Source organism: Agelaius tricolor, unplaced genomic scaffold (genome assembly GCF_023055355.1).
Source record: "Agelaius tricolor isolate 1412-34295 unplaced genomic scaffold, bAgeTri1.0.p SCAF_201, whole genome shotgun sequence".
NCBI lineage: Eukaryota > Metazoa > Chordata > Aves > Passeriformes > Icteridae > Agelaius > Agelaius tricolor.
This window is the reverse complement of record NW_027269461.1, coordinates 1-16,035: the sequence shown is the minus strand read 5'-3', so window position 1 is coordinate 16,035 and position 16,035 is coordinate 1. Positions and strand designations below refer to the sequence as shown.

The 16,035-nt window shown below is 29.6% G+C and overlaps 1 protein-coding gene across 2 annotated transcripts in view; it reads right to left on the bottom strand.

Annotated features, from left to right (window-relative positions):
* LOC139587211 (maltase-glucoamylase-like) overlaps positions 1-15,955 on the bottom strand; it is a 31,826-nt gene extending 15,871 nt beyond the window's left edge. For both annotated transcript variants that reach the window (XR_011678335.1, XM_071421268.1), the window contains exons 1-4: positions 14,573-15,955; positions 9,500-9,628; positions 5,161-5,268; positions 3,126-3,188 (exon numbers count right to left, since the gene is read on the bottom strand). Coding sequence is in view for 1 of the 2 variants with exons in the window: in XM_071421268.1 (XP_071277369.1) it covers positions 3,126-3,188; positions 5,161-5,268; positions 9,500-9,628; positions 14,573-14,596 (324 nt within the window). In the remaining variant the exon portion in view is untranslated. The remainder of the gene's footprint in view (positions 1-3,125; positions 3,189-5,160; positions 5,269-9,499; positions 9,629-14,572) is intronic.
* Between the last annotated feature and the right edge of the window lie 80 nt (positions 15,956-16,035).

Below are 16,035 nucleotides of genomic sequence, written 5' to 3'. Positions count from 1 at the left end.
GTGAATTCAAATGGGGATTAATTGGGTTTGGAATTGGAGTTTAATTGGGAAAAATCCAACATGGCCGTGAAAGCGCGGAACAGCTGGGGGAAATTAATTAATTATGGGAATTAATTAGGGGAATTAATTAATTATGGTAATTAAATCAACAGAGAGTTCGTTAAAATGGGGATTAATTGGGTTTGGAATTGGAGTTTAATTGGGAAAAATCCAACATGGCCGTGAAAGTGCGGAACAGCTGGGGAAAAGTCATTAATTAATTATGGTAATTAATTATGGTAATTAATTATGGTAATTAATTAATTATGGCAATTAAATTAACAGAATTTATTGGGGTTTAATTGGAGTAGAGGAAAAAATCCAACATGGCCACAAAGGGGCAGAAGAGCTGGGGGGAAAAGGTGATTAATTATGGGAATTAATTATGGGAATTAATTAGGGGAATTCGGTTAATTATGGTAATTAATTATGGTAATTAGATTAAGAGGAAGTGAATTCAAATGGGGATTAATTGGGTTTGGAATTGGAGTTTAATTGGGAAAAATCCAACATGGCCGTGAAAGCACAGAACAGCTGGGGAAAAGTCATTAATTAATTAGGGTAATTAACTAATTATGGGAATTAAATTAACAGAATTTATTGGAGTAGAGGAAAAAATCCAACATGGCGGCAAAGGGGCAGAAGAGCTGGGGGAAAAAGGTGATTAATTATGGTGATTAATTATGGGAATTAATGATGGGAATTAATTATGGTGATTAATTATGGTGATTAATTATGGGAATTAATTATGGGAATTTTATATGGGAATTTATTATGGGAATTAAATTAATTATGGGAATTTAATTAACAGAGAGTTCGTTAAAATGGGGATTAATTGGGTTTGGAATTGGAGTTTAATTGGGAAAAATCCAACATGGCCGTGAAAGCGCGGAACAGCTGGGGGAAATTAATTAATTATGGGAATTAATTATGGGAATTAATTAATTATGGGAATTAAATTAACAGAATTTATTGGAGTTTAATTGAGGCGAGGAAAAAATCCAACATGGCCGCAAAGGGGCAGAAGAGCTGGGGGGAAAAGGTGATTAATTATGGGAATTAATTATGGGAATTAATTATGGTAATTAAATTGATTATGGTATTCAAATTATGGTAATTAGATTAAGAGAAAGTGAATTCAAATGGGGATTAATTGGGTTTGGAATTGGAGTTTAATTGGGAAAAATCCAACATGGCCGTGAAAGCGCAGAACAGCTGGGGGAAATTAATTAATTACGGGAATTAATTAGGGGAATTAATTAATTATAGGAATTAAATTAACAGAATTTATTGGAGTAGAGGAAAAAATCCAACATGGCCGCAAAGGGGCAGAAGAGCTGGGGGGAAAAAGGTGATTAATTATGGTAATTATTATGGGAATTAATTATGGGAATTAATTATGGGAATTAATTATGGGAATTAATTATGGGATTAATGATGAAAATAAAATTAATTATGGGAATTAAATCAACAGAGAGTTCGTTAAAATGGGGATTAATTGGGTTTGGAATTGGAGTTTAATTGGGAAAAATCCAACATGGCCATGAAAGCACCGAACAGCTGGGGAAAAATTAATTAATTATGGTAATTAATTATGGTAATTAATTATTAAGGCAATTAAATTAACAGAATTTATTGGAGTTTAATTGGAGTCGAGGAAAAAATCCAACATGGCCGTGAAAGCGCGGAACAGCTGGGGAAAATTAATTAATTACGGGAATTAATTATGGGAATTAATTATGGTAATGCCATTAATTATTATAATTAAATTATGGTAATTAGATTAAGAGGGAGTTAATTCAAATGGGGATTAATTGGGTTTGGAATTGGAGTTTAATTGGGAAAAATCCGACATGGCCGTGAAAGCGCGGAACAGCTGGGGAAAATTAATTAATTACGGGAATTAATTAGGGAAATAAAATTAATTATGGGAATTAAATTAACAGAATTTAGTCAAGTTTAATTGAGTCGAGGAAAAAATCCAACATGGCCACAAAGGGGCAGAGCAGCTGGCAAAAAAAATGCAATTAATTATGGTAATTAATTATGGGAATTAATTAATGATGGGAATTAAATTAACAGAATTTATTGGAGTAGAGGAAAAAATCCAACATGGCCACAAAGGGGCAGAAGAGCTGGGGGGAAAAAGGTGATTAATTATGGTAATTATTATGGGAATTAATTATGGGAATTAATTATGGGAATTAATTATGGGAATTAATTATGGGATTAATGATGAAAATAAAATTAATTATGGGAATTAAATCAACAGAGAGTTCGTTAAAATGGGGATTAATTGGGTTTGGAATTGGAGTTTAATTGGGAAAAATCCAACATGGCCGTGAAAGCGCGGAACAGCTGGGGAAAATTAATTAATTATGGTAATTAATTATGGGAATTAATTAATGATGGGAATTAAATTAACAGAATTTATTGGAGTAGAGGAAAAAATCCAACATGGCCGCAAAGGGGCAGAAGAGCTGGGGGGAAAGAGGTGATTAATTATGGGATTAATTATGGGAATTAATTATGGGAATTAATTATGGTGATTAATTATGGTAATTAATTATGGGAATTAATTAATTATGGGAATTTAATTAACAGAGAGTTCGTTAAAATGGGGATTAATTGGGTTTGGAATTGGAGTTTAATTGGGAAAAATCCAACATGGCCGTGAAAGCGCGGAACAGCTGGGGGAATTAATTAATTATGGGAATTAATTAGGGGAATTAATTTAATTATGGGAATTTAATTACAGAATTTATTGGGGTTGGAGTGGGAGTTTAATTGGAGATGAGGAAAAAATCCAACAACGACATGAAAGCACCGAAAAGCTGAGGAAAAGTCATTAATTAATTACGGGAATTAATTAATGATGGGAATTAAATTAACAGAATTTATTGGGGTTTAATTGGAGCAGAGGAAAAAATCACAAAATCGGGGAATTTCCTGCCACAAAAAAAAAAAAACAAAAAAAGAGGAATTTCCAATTTTTCCATTTTCCTGCTGAAAAATGAGGGATTTGAAAAGCACAAGAAATTGAAATTAAATTAATTAATTAATTGGGAAAATTAATTAATTTTCACCTCCACTTGTGTGTCCCAGTCCAGGGAATCGTTGACGACGACGTTGGGCAGGTCCGGCCACACCTGGGGGAGGAGAGGGAGAATTAATTAAAAAAATTAAAATAATTAATTCTTAATAAGAAAGAAAGAAAGAAAATAAATAGTTAATGAATAATTTGAAATAAAAATAATTCATTCTTAATAATAAATGAATAAATAAATAAATAACGAATGTAAAAATTAATTAATTCTTAAGAATTAATTAATTAATTATATAAAATAAAAATAATTAATTCTTAATAAGAAATAAATAAATAACGAATGTAAAAATTAATTAATTCTTAATAATTAATTAATTAATTATATAAAATAAAAATAATTAATTCTTAACAAGAAATTAATTAATTAATTGATAATATAAAATAAAAATAATTAGTTCTTAATAAGAAATCAATTATAATATATAATTAAAAATTAATTCTTAATAAGAAATCAATTAATTAATAATATAAAATTAAAAAAATTAATTCTTAATAAGAAGTCAATAAATAAAATAATAAATTAATTAATAATATAAAATAAAATAATTAATTCTTAATAAATAAAAAATAAATTATAATAAAATAAAATAAAAATAATTAATTCCTAATAAGAAATAAATAAATTAATTAATAATATAAAACAAAAATAATTAATTCTTAATAAGAAAAATAAATAAATAAATAAATTATATAAAAATAATTCTTAATAAGAAATCAATTAATTAATAATTAATAAGATAAAACAAAAGTAATTAATTCTAATAAGAAATGAATAAATAAAATAATTAATTAATTAATATAAAATAAAAATAATTCTTAATAAGAAATAAAAAAAAATAAATTAATAATATAAAATAAAAATACTTTATTCTTAATAATGAAGAAATAAATAAATAAATAAATAAAAAATAATATAAAAGAAAAATAATTAATTCTTAATCATAAATAAATAATCTAAAATAAAAAACTAATTCTTAATAAGAAAGAAATAAATTAGATAATTAATTAATAATATAAAAGAAAAAAATTCATTCTTAATAATAAATAAATAAATAAATTGATAATATAAAATAATTCATTCTTAATAAGAAATTAATTAATTAATTAATTAATAAGATAAAATGAAAATAATTAATTCTAATTTGAAATAAATAAATAAAATAATGAATTTATTAATAATATTAAATAAAAATAATTAATTCTTAATAAGAAAAAATAAATAAATAAATTAATAAGATAAAATAATTAATTCTTAATAAGAAATTAATTAATATGATAAAATAAAAGTAATTCTAATAATAAATAAATAAAATAAATAATTATTAATTAATAATATAAAATAAAAATAATTAATTCTTAAGAAGAAATAAATAAATAAATAAAATAATTAATAATATAAAATAAAAATAGTTAATTTTTCGTAAAAATTTGGGATTTTGCAGGAATTTTTGGGGGGAAATTTTTCATAAAAATTTGGGATTTTGCAGGAATTTTTAGGGAATTTTGGGGGAAATTTATCATTATAATTTGGGATTTTGGGGGAAATTTTTCATAAAAATTTCGGGGTTTTGCAGGAATTTTTGGGGAAAATTTTCATAAAAATTTGGGATTTCACATGAATTTAGGGGGAAATTTTTCATAAAAATTTGGGATTTTGGAGGAATTTTTGGGGAATTTTGGGGGAAATTTTTCATTAAAATTTGGAATTTGGGGGGAAATTTTTCATTAAAATTTGGAATTTTGGGGGAAATTTTTCATTAAAATTTGGAATTTTGGGAGAAATTTTTCATTAAAATTTGGAATTTTGGGGGAAATTTTTCATAAATCTTTGGGATTTTAGAGGAATAAGGAATTTTGGGGGGAAATTTTTCATAAAAATTTGGGATTTTGCAGGAATTTTTAGGGCATTTTTGGGTGCAATTTTGGGGAAATTTTGGGTGAATTTTGGGTGAAATTTTGGGTGAATTTTGGGTGAAATTTGGGTGAAATTTGGGTGAAATAATTGGAATTTGGACCTTGGCAAAGACGATTTGGTGGCTGTTGGGCCACGTGATGAAGACGTCGTCCTGCAGCCCCCGCTCGTAGGCCGGGTAATTGGACTCGTTAGCGGAGATGGCCGGGTCCTGGACGGTTTTAATTAAAAATCCTCATTAGAAATAGATTTTAAAATGATTTTTTAATTAAAACTTATTTTTTGAGTTTTAATTTGAACCCTCATCTGATTTTATTTTGATTTTTAATTTAATTTAATTTAATTTTAATTTAATTTAATTTAAATTAAATTTATTTTTAATTTATTTATTTTTATTTTAATTTATTTAAATTTAAATTAAATTTAATTTAATATAATTTTAATATAATTCAATTTTAATTTCGATTTTTAATTTAATTTTAGTTTCGATTTTTAATTTAATTTAATTTAATTTTAATTTAATTTAATTTAATTTTAATTTAATTTAATTTTAATTTAATTTAAATTTAATTTCGATTTTTAATTTAATTTAATTTAATTTTAATTTAATTTTAATTCTGATTTTTAATTTAATTTTAATTTTATTTAATTTAAATTTAATTTAATTTTAAATTTAATTTAATTTTAATTTAATTTGATTTTAATTTAATTTAATATTTGAATTTTAATTTAATTTAATTTTAATTTCGATTTTAATTTAATTAATTTTAATTTTAATTTATTTTAATTTAATTTAATTTTAATTTTAATTTAATTTATTTTAATTTAATTTAATTTTAATTTAATTTAAATTTTAATTTAATTTAATTTTAATTTAATTTCGATTTTAATTTAATTTTAATTTCATTTTATTTTATTTTCGATTTTTAATTTAATTTAATTTTAATTTAATTTTAATTTCATTTAATTTTAGTTTCGATTTTTAATTTAATTTAATTTGAGTTTAATTTAATTTTAATTTAAATTTAATTTTATTTTAATTTAATTTATTTTCGATTTTTAATTTAATTTTATTTTAATTTAATTTAATTTAATTTAATTTAATTTAATTTTAATTCTGATTTTTAATTTATTTTGATTTGATTTTTTTTTAATTTAATTTCATTTAATTTTAATTCCGATTTTTAATTTATTTTGATTTGATTTTTTTAAATTTAATTTTAATTTAATTTAATTTTAATTCCGATTTTTAATTTATTTTAATTTGATTTTTTAAAATTTAATTTAATTTTAATTCCGATTTTTAATTTAATTTAATTTAATTTAATTTAATTTTAATTCCAATTGTTAATTAGGTTCTGACTGTAATTAGTGTAATTAGCCCCACACTGGCTACATGAGCCCCACCCCTCCCTTAGCCCCGCCCCTTTCAGTGATGACGTCATCATCAGGATGAGCACCAATCTCATCTTTTTCTTTAGCCCCGCCCCTCTCTTTAAGCCCCACCCCTTTCAGGAGTGACGTCATCACCAGGATAAGAATGAATCTCATTATTTGCTTTAGCCCCGCCCCCTCTTTGCAAACCCCGCCCCCTCTCTTTAAGCCTCGCCCCTTTTAACGATGACGTCATCACCAGGATGAGGACGAATCTCATCTTTTCTTTTAGCCCCGCCCCCTCTTTTTAAACCCCACCCTTTCAGGGATGACGTCATCACCAGGATAAGAATTCATCTCATTTTTGGCTTTAGCGCCGCCCTTTCTCTTTTGTTCTTTAGCCCCGCCCCCTCTTCTTAAGCTCCACCCCTTTAGTGATGACATCATGGCCAGAATGAGCCTGAATCTCATTCTTTGGTTTAGCCCCGCCCCTCTCTGTAAACCCCACCCCTTTCAGGGATGATGTCATCACCAGCATAAGAACAAAGCTCATCTTTTCTTTTAGCCCCGCCCCTTTTTGCAAGCACCACCCCTTTAGTGATGACATCATCACCAGAATAAGCAGACATCTCCTCCTTTGGTTTAGCCCCGCCCCCGCTTCAAACCCCACCCCTTTCAGGGATGACGTCATCACCAGGAAAAGCATCAATCTCATTATTTGCTTTAGCCCCGCCCCCTCTTTGCAAACCCCGCCCCTTTAGCAATGACATCATCCCCAGGCCGAGCCCACATCCCATCCTCTGCCTTAGCCCCGCCCCCTTTTCCCCCAACTTTCCCCCCTTTAGCGATGACGTCATTCACAAAAAATCCACAAAAAATTCCCCAAAAATTCCCAAAAAAATCCACAAAAAATTCCCAAAAAATCCCAAAAAAATCCACAAAAATTCACAAAAAATTCACAAAAAAATCTCAAAAAATCTCAAAAACTTCACAAAAATTCACAAAAAATCACACAAAATTCCCCCAAAAATTCCCTAAAAATTAAAAAAAAATCACAAAAAATATCACAAAAAATTCCCCAAAAACTTCCCAAAAAATCCACAAAAAATTCCCCAAAAATTCCCAAAAAATATCACAAAAAATTCCAAAAAAATCACCAAAATTCGCCAAAAAATACACAAAAAATTTCCCCCAAAAATTCCAAAAAAGTTCCAATAAAATTCCCAAAAATCCAAAAAAAATCCCCCAAAAATTAAAAAAAAATCACAAAAAATGCACAAAAAATCCGAAAAAATCCCCCAAAAATTAAAATAAATTTCCCAAAAAATTCCCTAAAAATCACCAAAAATTCCCTAAAAATTCCCTAAAAATCCACAAAAAATCCACAAAACAATTTTAAAAATTCCCTAAAAATCCCCCAAAAATCCCCCAAAGGGCCCAAATCATTTCCTCCTTTAGCCCCGCCCCCTTTTGTGCAAGCCCGGCCCCTTTAGCAATGACATCATCCCCACATCCCATCCTCTGCTATAGTCCCCCCCTTTTCCCCCACCTGTCTCCCCTTTAGCGATGACGTCATTCACAAAAAATTGACAAAAAAATCACCAAAAATTTTACCAAAAATTCCCAAAAAATTCACAAAAACTCCACCAAAAATTCAGAGAAAAATCACCAAAAATCCACAAAAATTCACAAAAAATTCACAAAAAATTCCCAAAAAATTCACAAAAAATCCCAAAAAATATCACAAAAAATATCACAAAAGTTCCACCAAAAAAATCACCAAAAATTCACAAAAAATTCCCCAAAAAACCACAAAAATTCACAAATAATCCACAAAAAATATCACAAAAATTCCACAAAAAAATCCCAAAAAACTCAGAAAAATCCACAAAAAATCCCCCAAAAATAACACAAAAATCCACAAAAAATTCCCAAAAAATTCCCAAAAAAATCCACAAGAAATTCCCAAAAAATTCCAAAAAAATTCCAAAAAAATTCACAAAATATCACCAAAAATTCCCAAAAAATTCCCCAAAGTGCCCAAATTAGCCCGAATATCCCGCATTAGCCTCGCCCCCTCCCTTCAAGCCCCGCCCCTTTAGCAATGACATCACCCCCACATCCCATCCCCTGCCTTAGCCCCGCCCCTTTTCTCCCACCTTTCCCCCCTTTAGCACTGACGTCATTTACAAAAAATTCACATAAATTCCCCAAAAATTCACAAAAAATATCACAAAACATTCCCAAAAAATTCACAAAAAAATCACAAAAAAATCTCAAAAAATTCGCAAAAAATTTACCAAAAATTCCCAAAAAATTCACAAAAAATCCACCAAAAATTCAGAAAAAAAATCACAAAAATTTCCCACAAATTCACAGAAAATTCCCAAAAAATTCCCTAAAAATCCCAAAAAATTCCCTAAAAATTCACATAAATTCACAAACAATTCCCTAAAAATTCCCAAAAAATTCGCAAAAAATTCCTCAAAAATTCCCAAAAAATCCACAAAAAATTACCAAAAATTCACAAAAAATATCACAAAAATATCACAAAAAATCACAAAAAATTCCCAAAAAATCCGCAAAAAATTCACAACAATTCACAAAAAATATCACACAAATTCCCCAAAAATTCCCAAAAAATCCACAAAAAATTCCCAGAAAATTCCCAAAAAATTCCCAAAAATTCGCAAAAAATTAAAAAAAAATTCACAAAAAATTCACAGAAAATTCCCTAAAAATTCCCAAAAAATCGCCAAAAAATTCACAAAAAAATTCCCTAAAAAATTCCCAAAAAATCCACAAAAAATTCCAAAAAAAATCCCAAAAAATCCCCAAATCAGCCCGGATGTCATTTCCTCCTTTAGCCCCGCCCCCTCTCTTTAAGCCCCGCCCCTTTATCAATTACATCATCCCCACATCCCACCCTCTGCCTTAGCCCCGCCCCCTTTCCCCCACCTCCCCCCCTTTAGCGACGACATCATCCCCCCAATGATCCCGGATATCATTTCCTGCTTTAGCCCCGCCCCCTCTGCGTAAACCCCGCCCCTTTGGGGTGACGTCATCACCAGGATGAGCACGAAGCGCAGGCCCTGGGCCCGGATGTCGCGCACGAGCTGCGGAAGGTTCTGGAAGCGGGGGCTGAGGGTGAAGTCGAGCTGGCGCTCCATGTAATCGATGTCGGCGTATTGCACGTCCTGGAAATGGGGGGAAAAACCCAAAAAATGGGAAAATTTCAAATTAAACATGAGGGGGAAAATGGAATTAAACATGAGGGGGAAATTGGAATTAAAAATGAGGGGGAAATTGGAATTAAAAATGGGAAAACTGGAATTAAACATGAGGGGAAAATGGGGAAATTGGAATTAAACATGAGGGGGAAATTTCAAATTAAACATGAGGGGGAAATTGGAATTAAACATGAGGGGGAAATTTCAAATTAAACATGAGGGGGAAATTGGAATTAAACATGAGGGGGAAATGGGGAAATTGGAATTAAACATGAGGGGAAAATTGGAATTAAACATGAGGGGGAAATTGGAATTAAAATGATGGGGGAAATTGGGAAATTGGAATTAAACATGAGGGGGAAATGGGGAAATGAAAATTAAAAAAGGGGGAAATGGGGAAATTGGAATTAAACATGAGGGGGAAATTTAAATTAAACATGAGGGGGAAAATGGGGAAATTGGAATTAAAAATGAGGGGGAAAATGGGGAAATTGGAATTAAACACGAGGGGGAAATGGGGAAATTGGAATTAAACACGAGGGGGAAATGGGGAAATTGGAATTAAACATGAGGGGGAAATGGGGAAATTAAAAATGGGAAAATTGGAATTAAACATGAGGGGGAAATGGGGAAAGGAAAATGGAGACATTGGAATTAAAAATGAGGGGGAAAATGGGGAAATTGGAATTAAACATGAGGGGGAAATTGGAATTAAAGTGAGGGGGAAATGGGGAAATTGGAATTAAACATGAGGGGGAAATGGGGAAATTGGAATTAAACATGAGGGGGAAATTGGAATTAAACATGAGGGGGAAATGGGGAAATTGGAATTAAACATGATGGGGAAATTGGAATTAAAAATGGGAAAATTGGAATTAAACATGAGGGGGAAAATGGAATTAAAGTGAGGGGGAAATGGGGAAATTGGAATGGGAAATAATGGGGAATTGAAATTAAACATGAGGGGGAAAATGGGGAAATTGGAATTAAAAATGAGGGGGAAAATGGAATTAAAGTGATGGGGAAAATGGGGAAATGAAAATAATGGGAAAAATGGAGAAATTGGAATTAAACATGAGGGGGAAATTGGAATTAAAGTGAGGGGGAAAATGGGGAAATGAAAATTTAAAATAATGGGAAAATTGGAATTAAACATGAGGGGGAAATGGGGAAATTGGAATTAAATATGAGGGGGAAATTGAAATTAAAAATGGGGAAATTGGAATTAAGCATGAGGGGGAAATGGGGAAATTAAAAATGGGAAAATTGGAATTAAACATGAGGGGGAAATTGGAATTAAACATGAGGGGGAAATTGGGGAAATGAAAATGGGAAAATTGAATTAAACATGAGGGGGAAATGGGGAAATTAAAAATGGGAAAATTGGAATTAAACATGAGGGGGAAATTGGAATTAAAAATGGGAAGATTGGAATTAAACATGAGGGGGAAATGGGGAAATTGGAATTAAACATGAGGGGGAAATTGGAATTAAAGTGAGGGGGAAAATGGAATTAAACATGAGGGGGAAATTGGAATTAAAAATGGGAAGATTGGAATTAAACATGAGGGGGAAATGGGGAAATTGGAATTAAACATGAGGGGGAAAATGGGGAAATTGGAATTAAACATGAGGGGGAAATGGGGAAATTGGAATTAAACATGAGGGGGAAATTGAAATTAAACATGAGGGGGAAAATGGGGAAATTGGAATTAAAAATGAGGGGGAAAATGGGGAAATTGGAATTAAACATGAGGGGGAAAATGGGAGATGAAAATGATGGGGAAAACGGGAAAATTGGAATGGAAAATGGGGAAATTCCAAATTAAAAATGATGGGGAAATGGGGAAATTAAAATGGAAAATAATGGGAAAAATGGGAATGGGAAATAATGGGGAAAATTGGGAAATTGAAATTAAAAATGAGGGGGAAATGGGGAAATTGAAATGGAAAATGATGGGGAAATTGAAATTAAAAATGGGGAAAATGGGGAAAATGGAATGGAAAATGATGGGGGAAATGGGGAAATTGAAATGGAAAATTATGGGGAAATTGAAATTAAAAATGGGAAAATTCCAAATGGGAAATAATGGGGAAAATGGGAAAATTCCAAATTAAAAATGATGGGGAAATGGGGAAATGAAAATGATGGGGAAAATGGGGAAATTGGAATGGAAAATAATGGGGAAATTGAAATATAAAATGGGAAAAATAAAATGATGGGGAAAATGGGGAAAATGGGAAAATTGAAATGAAAAATAATGGGGAAAATGGGGAAATTGGAATTAAAAATAATGGGGGAAATGGGGAAATTGGAATGGAAAATAATGGGGAAAATGGGAAAATTAAAATTAAAAATGGGGAAAATGGAGAAATTTGAATGGAAAAATAATGGGGAAAATTGAAATTAAATAATGGGGAAAATGGGGAAATTTAAATTAAAAATAATGGGGAAAATGGGGAAAAAGGGAAAATTAAAAATGGGGAAAATAATGGGAACAATGGTAAGAAAAAGGGGAAAATAATGGGGAAAGTAATGGGAAAAATGGGGGAAAAGGGAAAATTAAAAATGGGAAAAATAATGGGGAAAATAATGGGAACAATGATAAGAAAATTGGGAAAATAATGGGGAAAGTAATGGGAAAAAAGGGAAAAAATGGGGGAAAAGGGAAAATTAAAAATGGGAAAAATAATGGGAACAATGATAAGAAAATTGGGAAAAAAATGGGGAAAATAATGGGAAAAATGGGGGAAAAAGGAAAATTAAAAATGGGAAAAATAATGGGAACAAAAATGGGAAAAATTGGGAAATAATGGGGAAAATAATGGGGAAAAAGGGAAAATTAAAAATGTGGAAAAAATGGGAACAATGATAAGAAAAAGGGGAAAATAATGGGGAAAAAGGGAAAATTAAAAATGGGGAAAATAATGGGAAAAATGATGAGAAAAAAGGGGAAAATGATGGGGAAAATGATGGGGGAAAATGGGAAAATAATGGGGAAAAAGGGAAAATTAAAAATTTGGAAAATAATGGGAAAAATTATAAGAAAAAGGGGAAAATAATGGGGAAAATAATGGGGAAAATGGGGGAAAAGGGAAAATTTAAATGGGAAAAATAATGGGAAAATGATGGGAAAATGGGAAAATGATGGGGAAAATAATGGGAAAATTGGGAAAATAATGGGAAAAAATGGGGAAAAAGGGAAATTAAAATGGGAAAAATAATGGGAAAAATAATGGGGAAAATAATGGGAAAAATGATGAGAAAAAGGGGAAAATGATGGGGAAAATGGGGAAATAATGGGGAAAAAGGGAAAATTAAAAATGGGGAAAATAATGGGAACAATGATAAGAAAAAGGGGAAAATGATGGGGAAAATAATGGGAAAAATGGGGAAAATAATGGGGAAAAAGGAAAATTAAAAATGTGGAAAATAATGGGAAAAATAATGGGAAAAATGGGAAAATGATGGGGAAAATAATGGGAAAAATGGGGAAAATAATGGGGAAAAAGGGAAAATTAAAATTTGGAAATAATGGGAAAAATTATAAGAAAAAGGGGAAAATAATGGGGAAAATAATGGGGAAAATGGGGGAAAAGGGAAATTTAAATGGGAAAAATAATGGGAAAATTGATGGGAAAATGGGAAAATGATGGGGAAAATAATGGGAAATTGGGAAATAATGGGAAAAAATGGGGAAAAAGGGAAAATTAAAATGGGAAAAATAATGGGAAAAATAATGGGGAAAATAATGGGAAAAATGGGGAAAATAATGGGGAAAATAATAGGGAAAAGGGAAAATTGAAAATGGGGAAAAAATGGGAACATGATAAGAAAAAGGGGAAAATAATGGGAAAATGGGGAAAATAATGGGGAAAAAGGGAAAATTAAAAATGGGAAAATAATGGGAAAAATGATGAGAAAAAGGGGAAAATGATGGGGAAAATGGGGAAAATAATGGGGAAAAAGGGAAAATTAAAATGGGGAAAATAATGGGAAAAATGATGAGAAAAAGGGGAAAATGATGGGGAAAAATGGGGAAAATAATGGGGAAAAAGGGAAATTAAAAATTTGGAAAATAATGGGAAAAATAATGGGAAAAATGGAAAATGATGGGGAAAATAATGGGAAAAATGGGGAAAATAATGGGGAAAATGGGGAAAAAGGGAAAATTAAAAATGGGGAAAATAATGGGAACAATAATGGGAAAAATTGAAAATATGGGGGAAGGGGAAATAATAGGGGGGAAGGAAAAAAAGGTAAAAATGGGGAAATATAAATGGGGATAAATGAACCTTAAATATTTCATATTTGATATAAATATAAATTATATATTACATATATTATAAATTATATATTTATATATATATTATATATATTATCTACATATATAAATATATATAAATAATATATTATATATATTATAAATTATATATTTATATATATTATATATTATCTATATATATAAATATATATTATATATTATATATATATTATAAATTATATATTTTTATATATATATTATATTATCTATATATAAATATATATATTATATATATTATATATTATATATTATTTATAATATATATAATATATAATATATTATATATATTATATATAGTATAATATATATATTATAAATTATATAATTATAAATTATATCTTATAAATTACATATTATAAATTATATCTTATAAATTATATCTTATAAATTATATATTATATATTCTAATTTTTACCAAAAAATATCTCCAAAAATAAAATTTCCTCGCTTTTAACCCCTCATTCCACAACAACCCACCAAAAAAAAATCTCATTTTTCATTTCCTTCAGCAAACCTCAGGAAATCTCCACTCCCCAACCCCAAAATTGGCAGAATTTGGCAGAATTTGGCCCAAATTTGCTCTCACCAGGGGGATCTGGGCGTGGCTCATGTCCTGCACCAATCGGGCGATCTCGGCGTCGTCGCGGTAACCGTAACGGCACAGCTGGAAACCCAACGACCAATAGGGCGGCAGCACCGGCCGGCCAATCAGCTGCCAGGAAAAAAAAATCCCAAAAAAATGCAAATTTAGGGGGAAAGAAGGGGAATTTAAAGGGGAAAATCAAAGGAAAGAGGTTGGAAAATTGGGAAAAATGGTTCGGAAAATTGATGGAAATTCTACGCAAAAAATTGAAGCGAATGGGTGGGAATGCCGGAAATGGAGGGAAATAATGAGAGGTCCTAAATTGTCCTAAAATGCCCCAAATCTTCCAAGATCCCCCAAAATCCCCCCAAAATCCCCCAATATTCTCCCCAAAAGTTTTTTGTGAAAAAATTCACAAAAAAATCCACAAAAAATTCACAAAAAAATCCACAAAAATTCACCAAAAAATTCCCCCCAAAAATTAAAAAATTCACAAAAAATTCACAAAAAATTTCCCCAAAAAATTCACAAAAAAATTCACAAAAAAATCCCTAAAAATCCCCAAAAAATCACAAAAAGTCACAAAAAATCCCCCAAAAAAATCTCAAAAAATCCCCAAAAATTTCACCAAAAAAATCTCAAAAAATTCCCGAAAAATCCCCAAAAATTCACGATAAAAATCACAAAAAATTCACAAAAAATCCACAAAAATTCACAAAAAATTCACCAAAAATCCACAAAAAATTCACAAAAAAGTCACAAAAATTCACAAAAATTCAGAAAAAATTCTCAAAAAAATCTCAAAAAATCCTCAAAAAGTTCACAAAAAATCCCCAAAAAATTCACAAAAAAATCTCAAAAAATTCACTAAAAATTCACAAAATATTCCAAAAAAATTTTTAAAAATTCACAAAAAAATCACAAAAAAATCACAAAAAATCCACAAATAATTCCCCAAAATTCCCAAAAAATCCCCCAAAAAATTCCAAAAAAATTCCCCAAAAATCCAAAAAAATCCCCAAAAAATCACAAAAACTCTCAAAAAATTCACCAAAAAGTCCCCAAAAATTCACAAAAAAAATCCCTAAAAATTTCCTAAAAATCCCAAAAAAATCCCAAAAAATCCCCAAAAAAATCCCAAAAAATCCGCAAAAAATCCCCAAAAAATCCTCAAAAATTCACAAAAAATTCCCCAAAAATTCCCCAAAATCCCCCGAAAATTCGCAAAAAATCCCAAAAAATCACAAAAAAAATCACAAAAAATCCCCCAAAAAATCCCTAAAAATTCGCAAAACATCCATAAGAATTCACAAAAAATTTACAAAAAAATCACAAAAAATTCCCAAAAATCTCCCAAAAAATCCCCAAAAAATTCACAAAAAAATCCCAAAATTTCCACAAAAAATCTCAAATAAATCCCCAAAAAATCCTCAAAAAATTCACAAAAAGTTCCCAAAAAATTCACA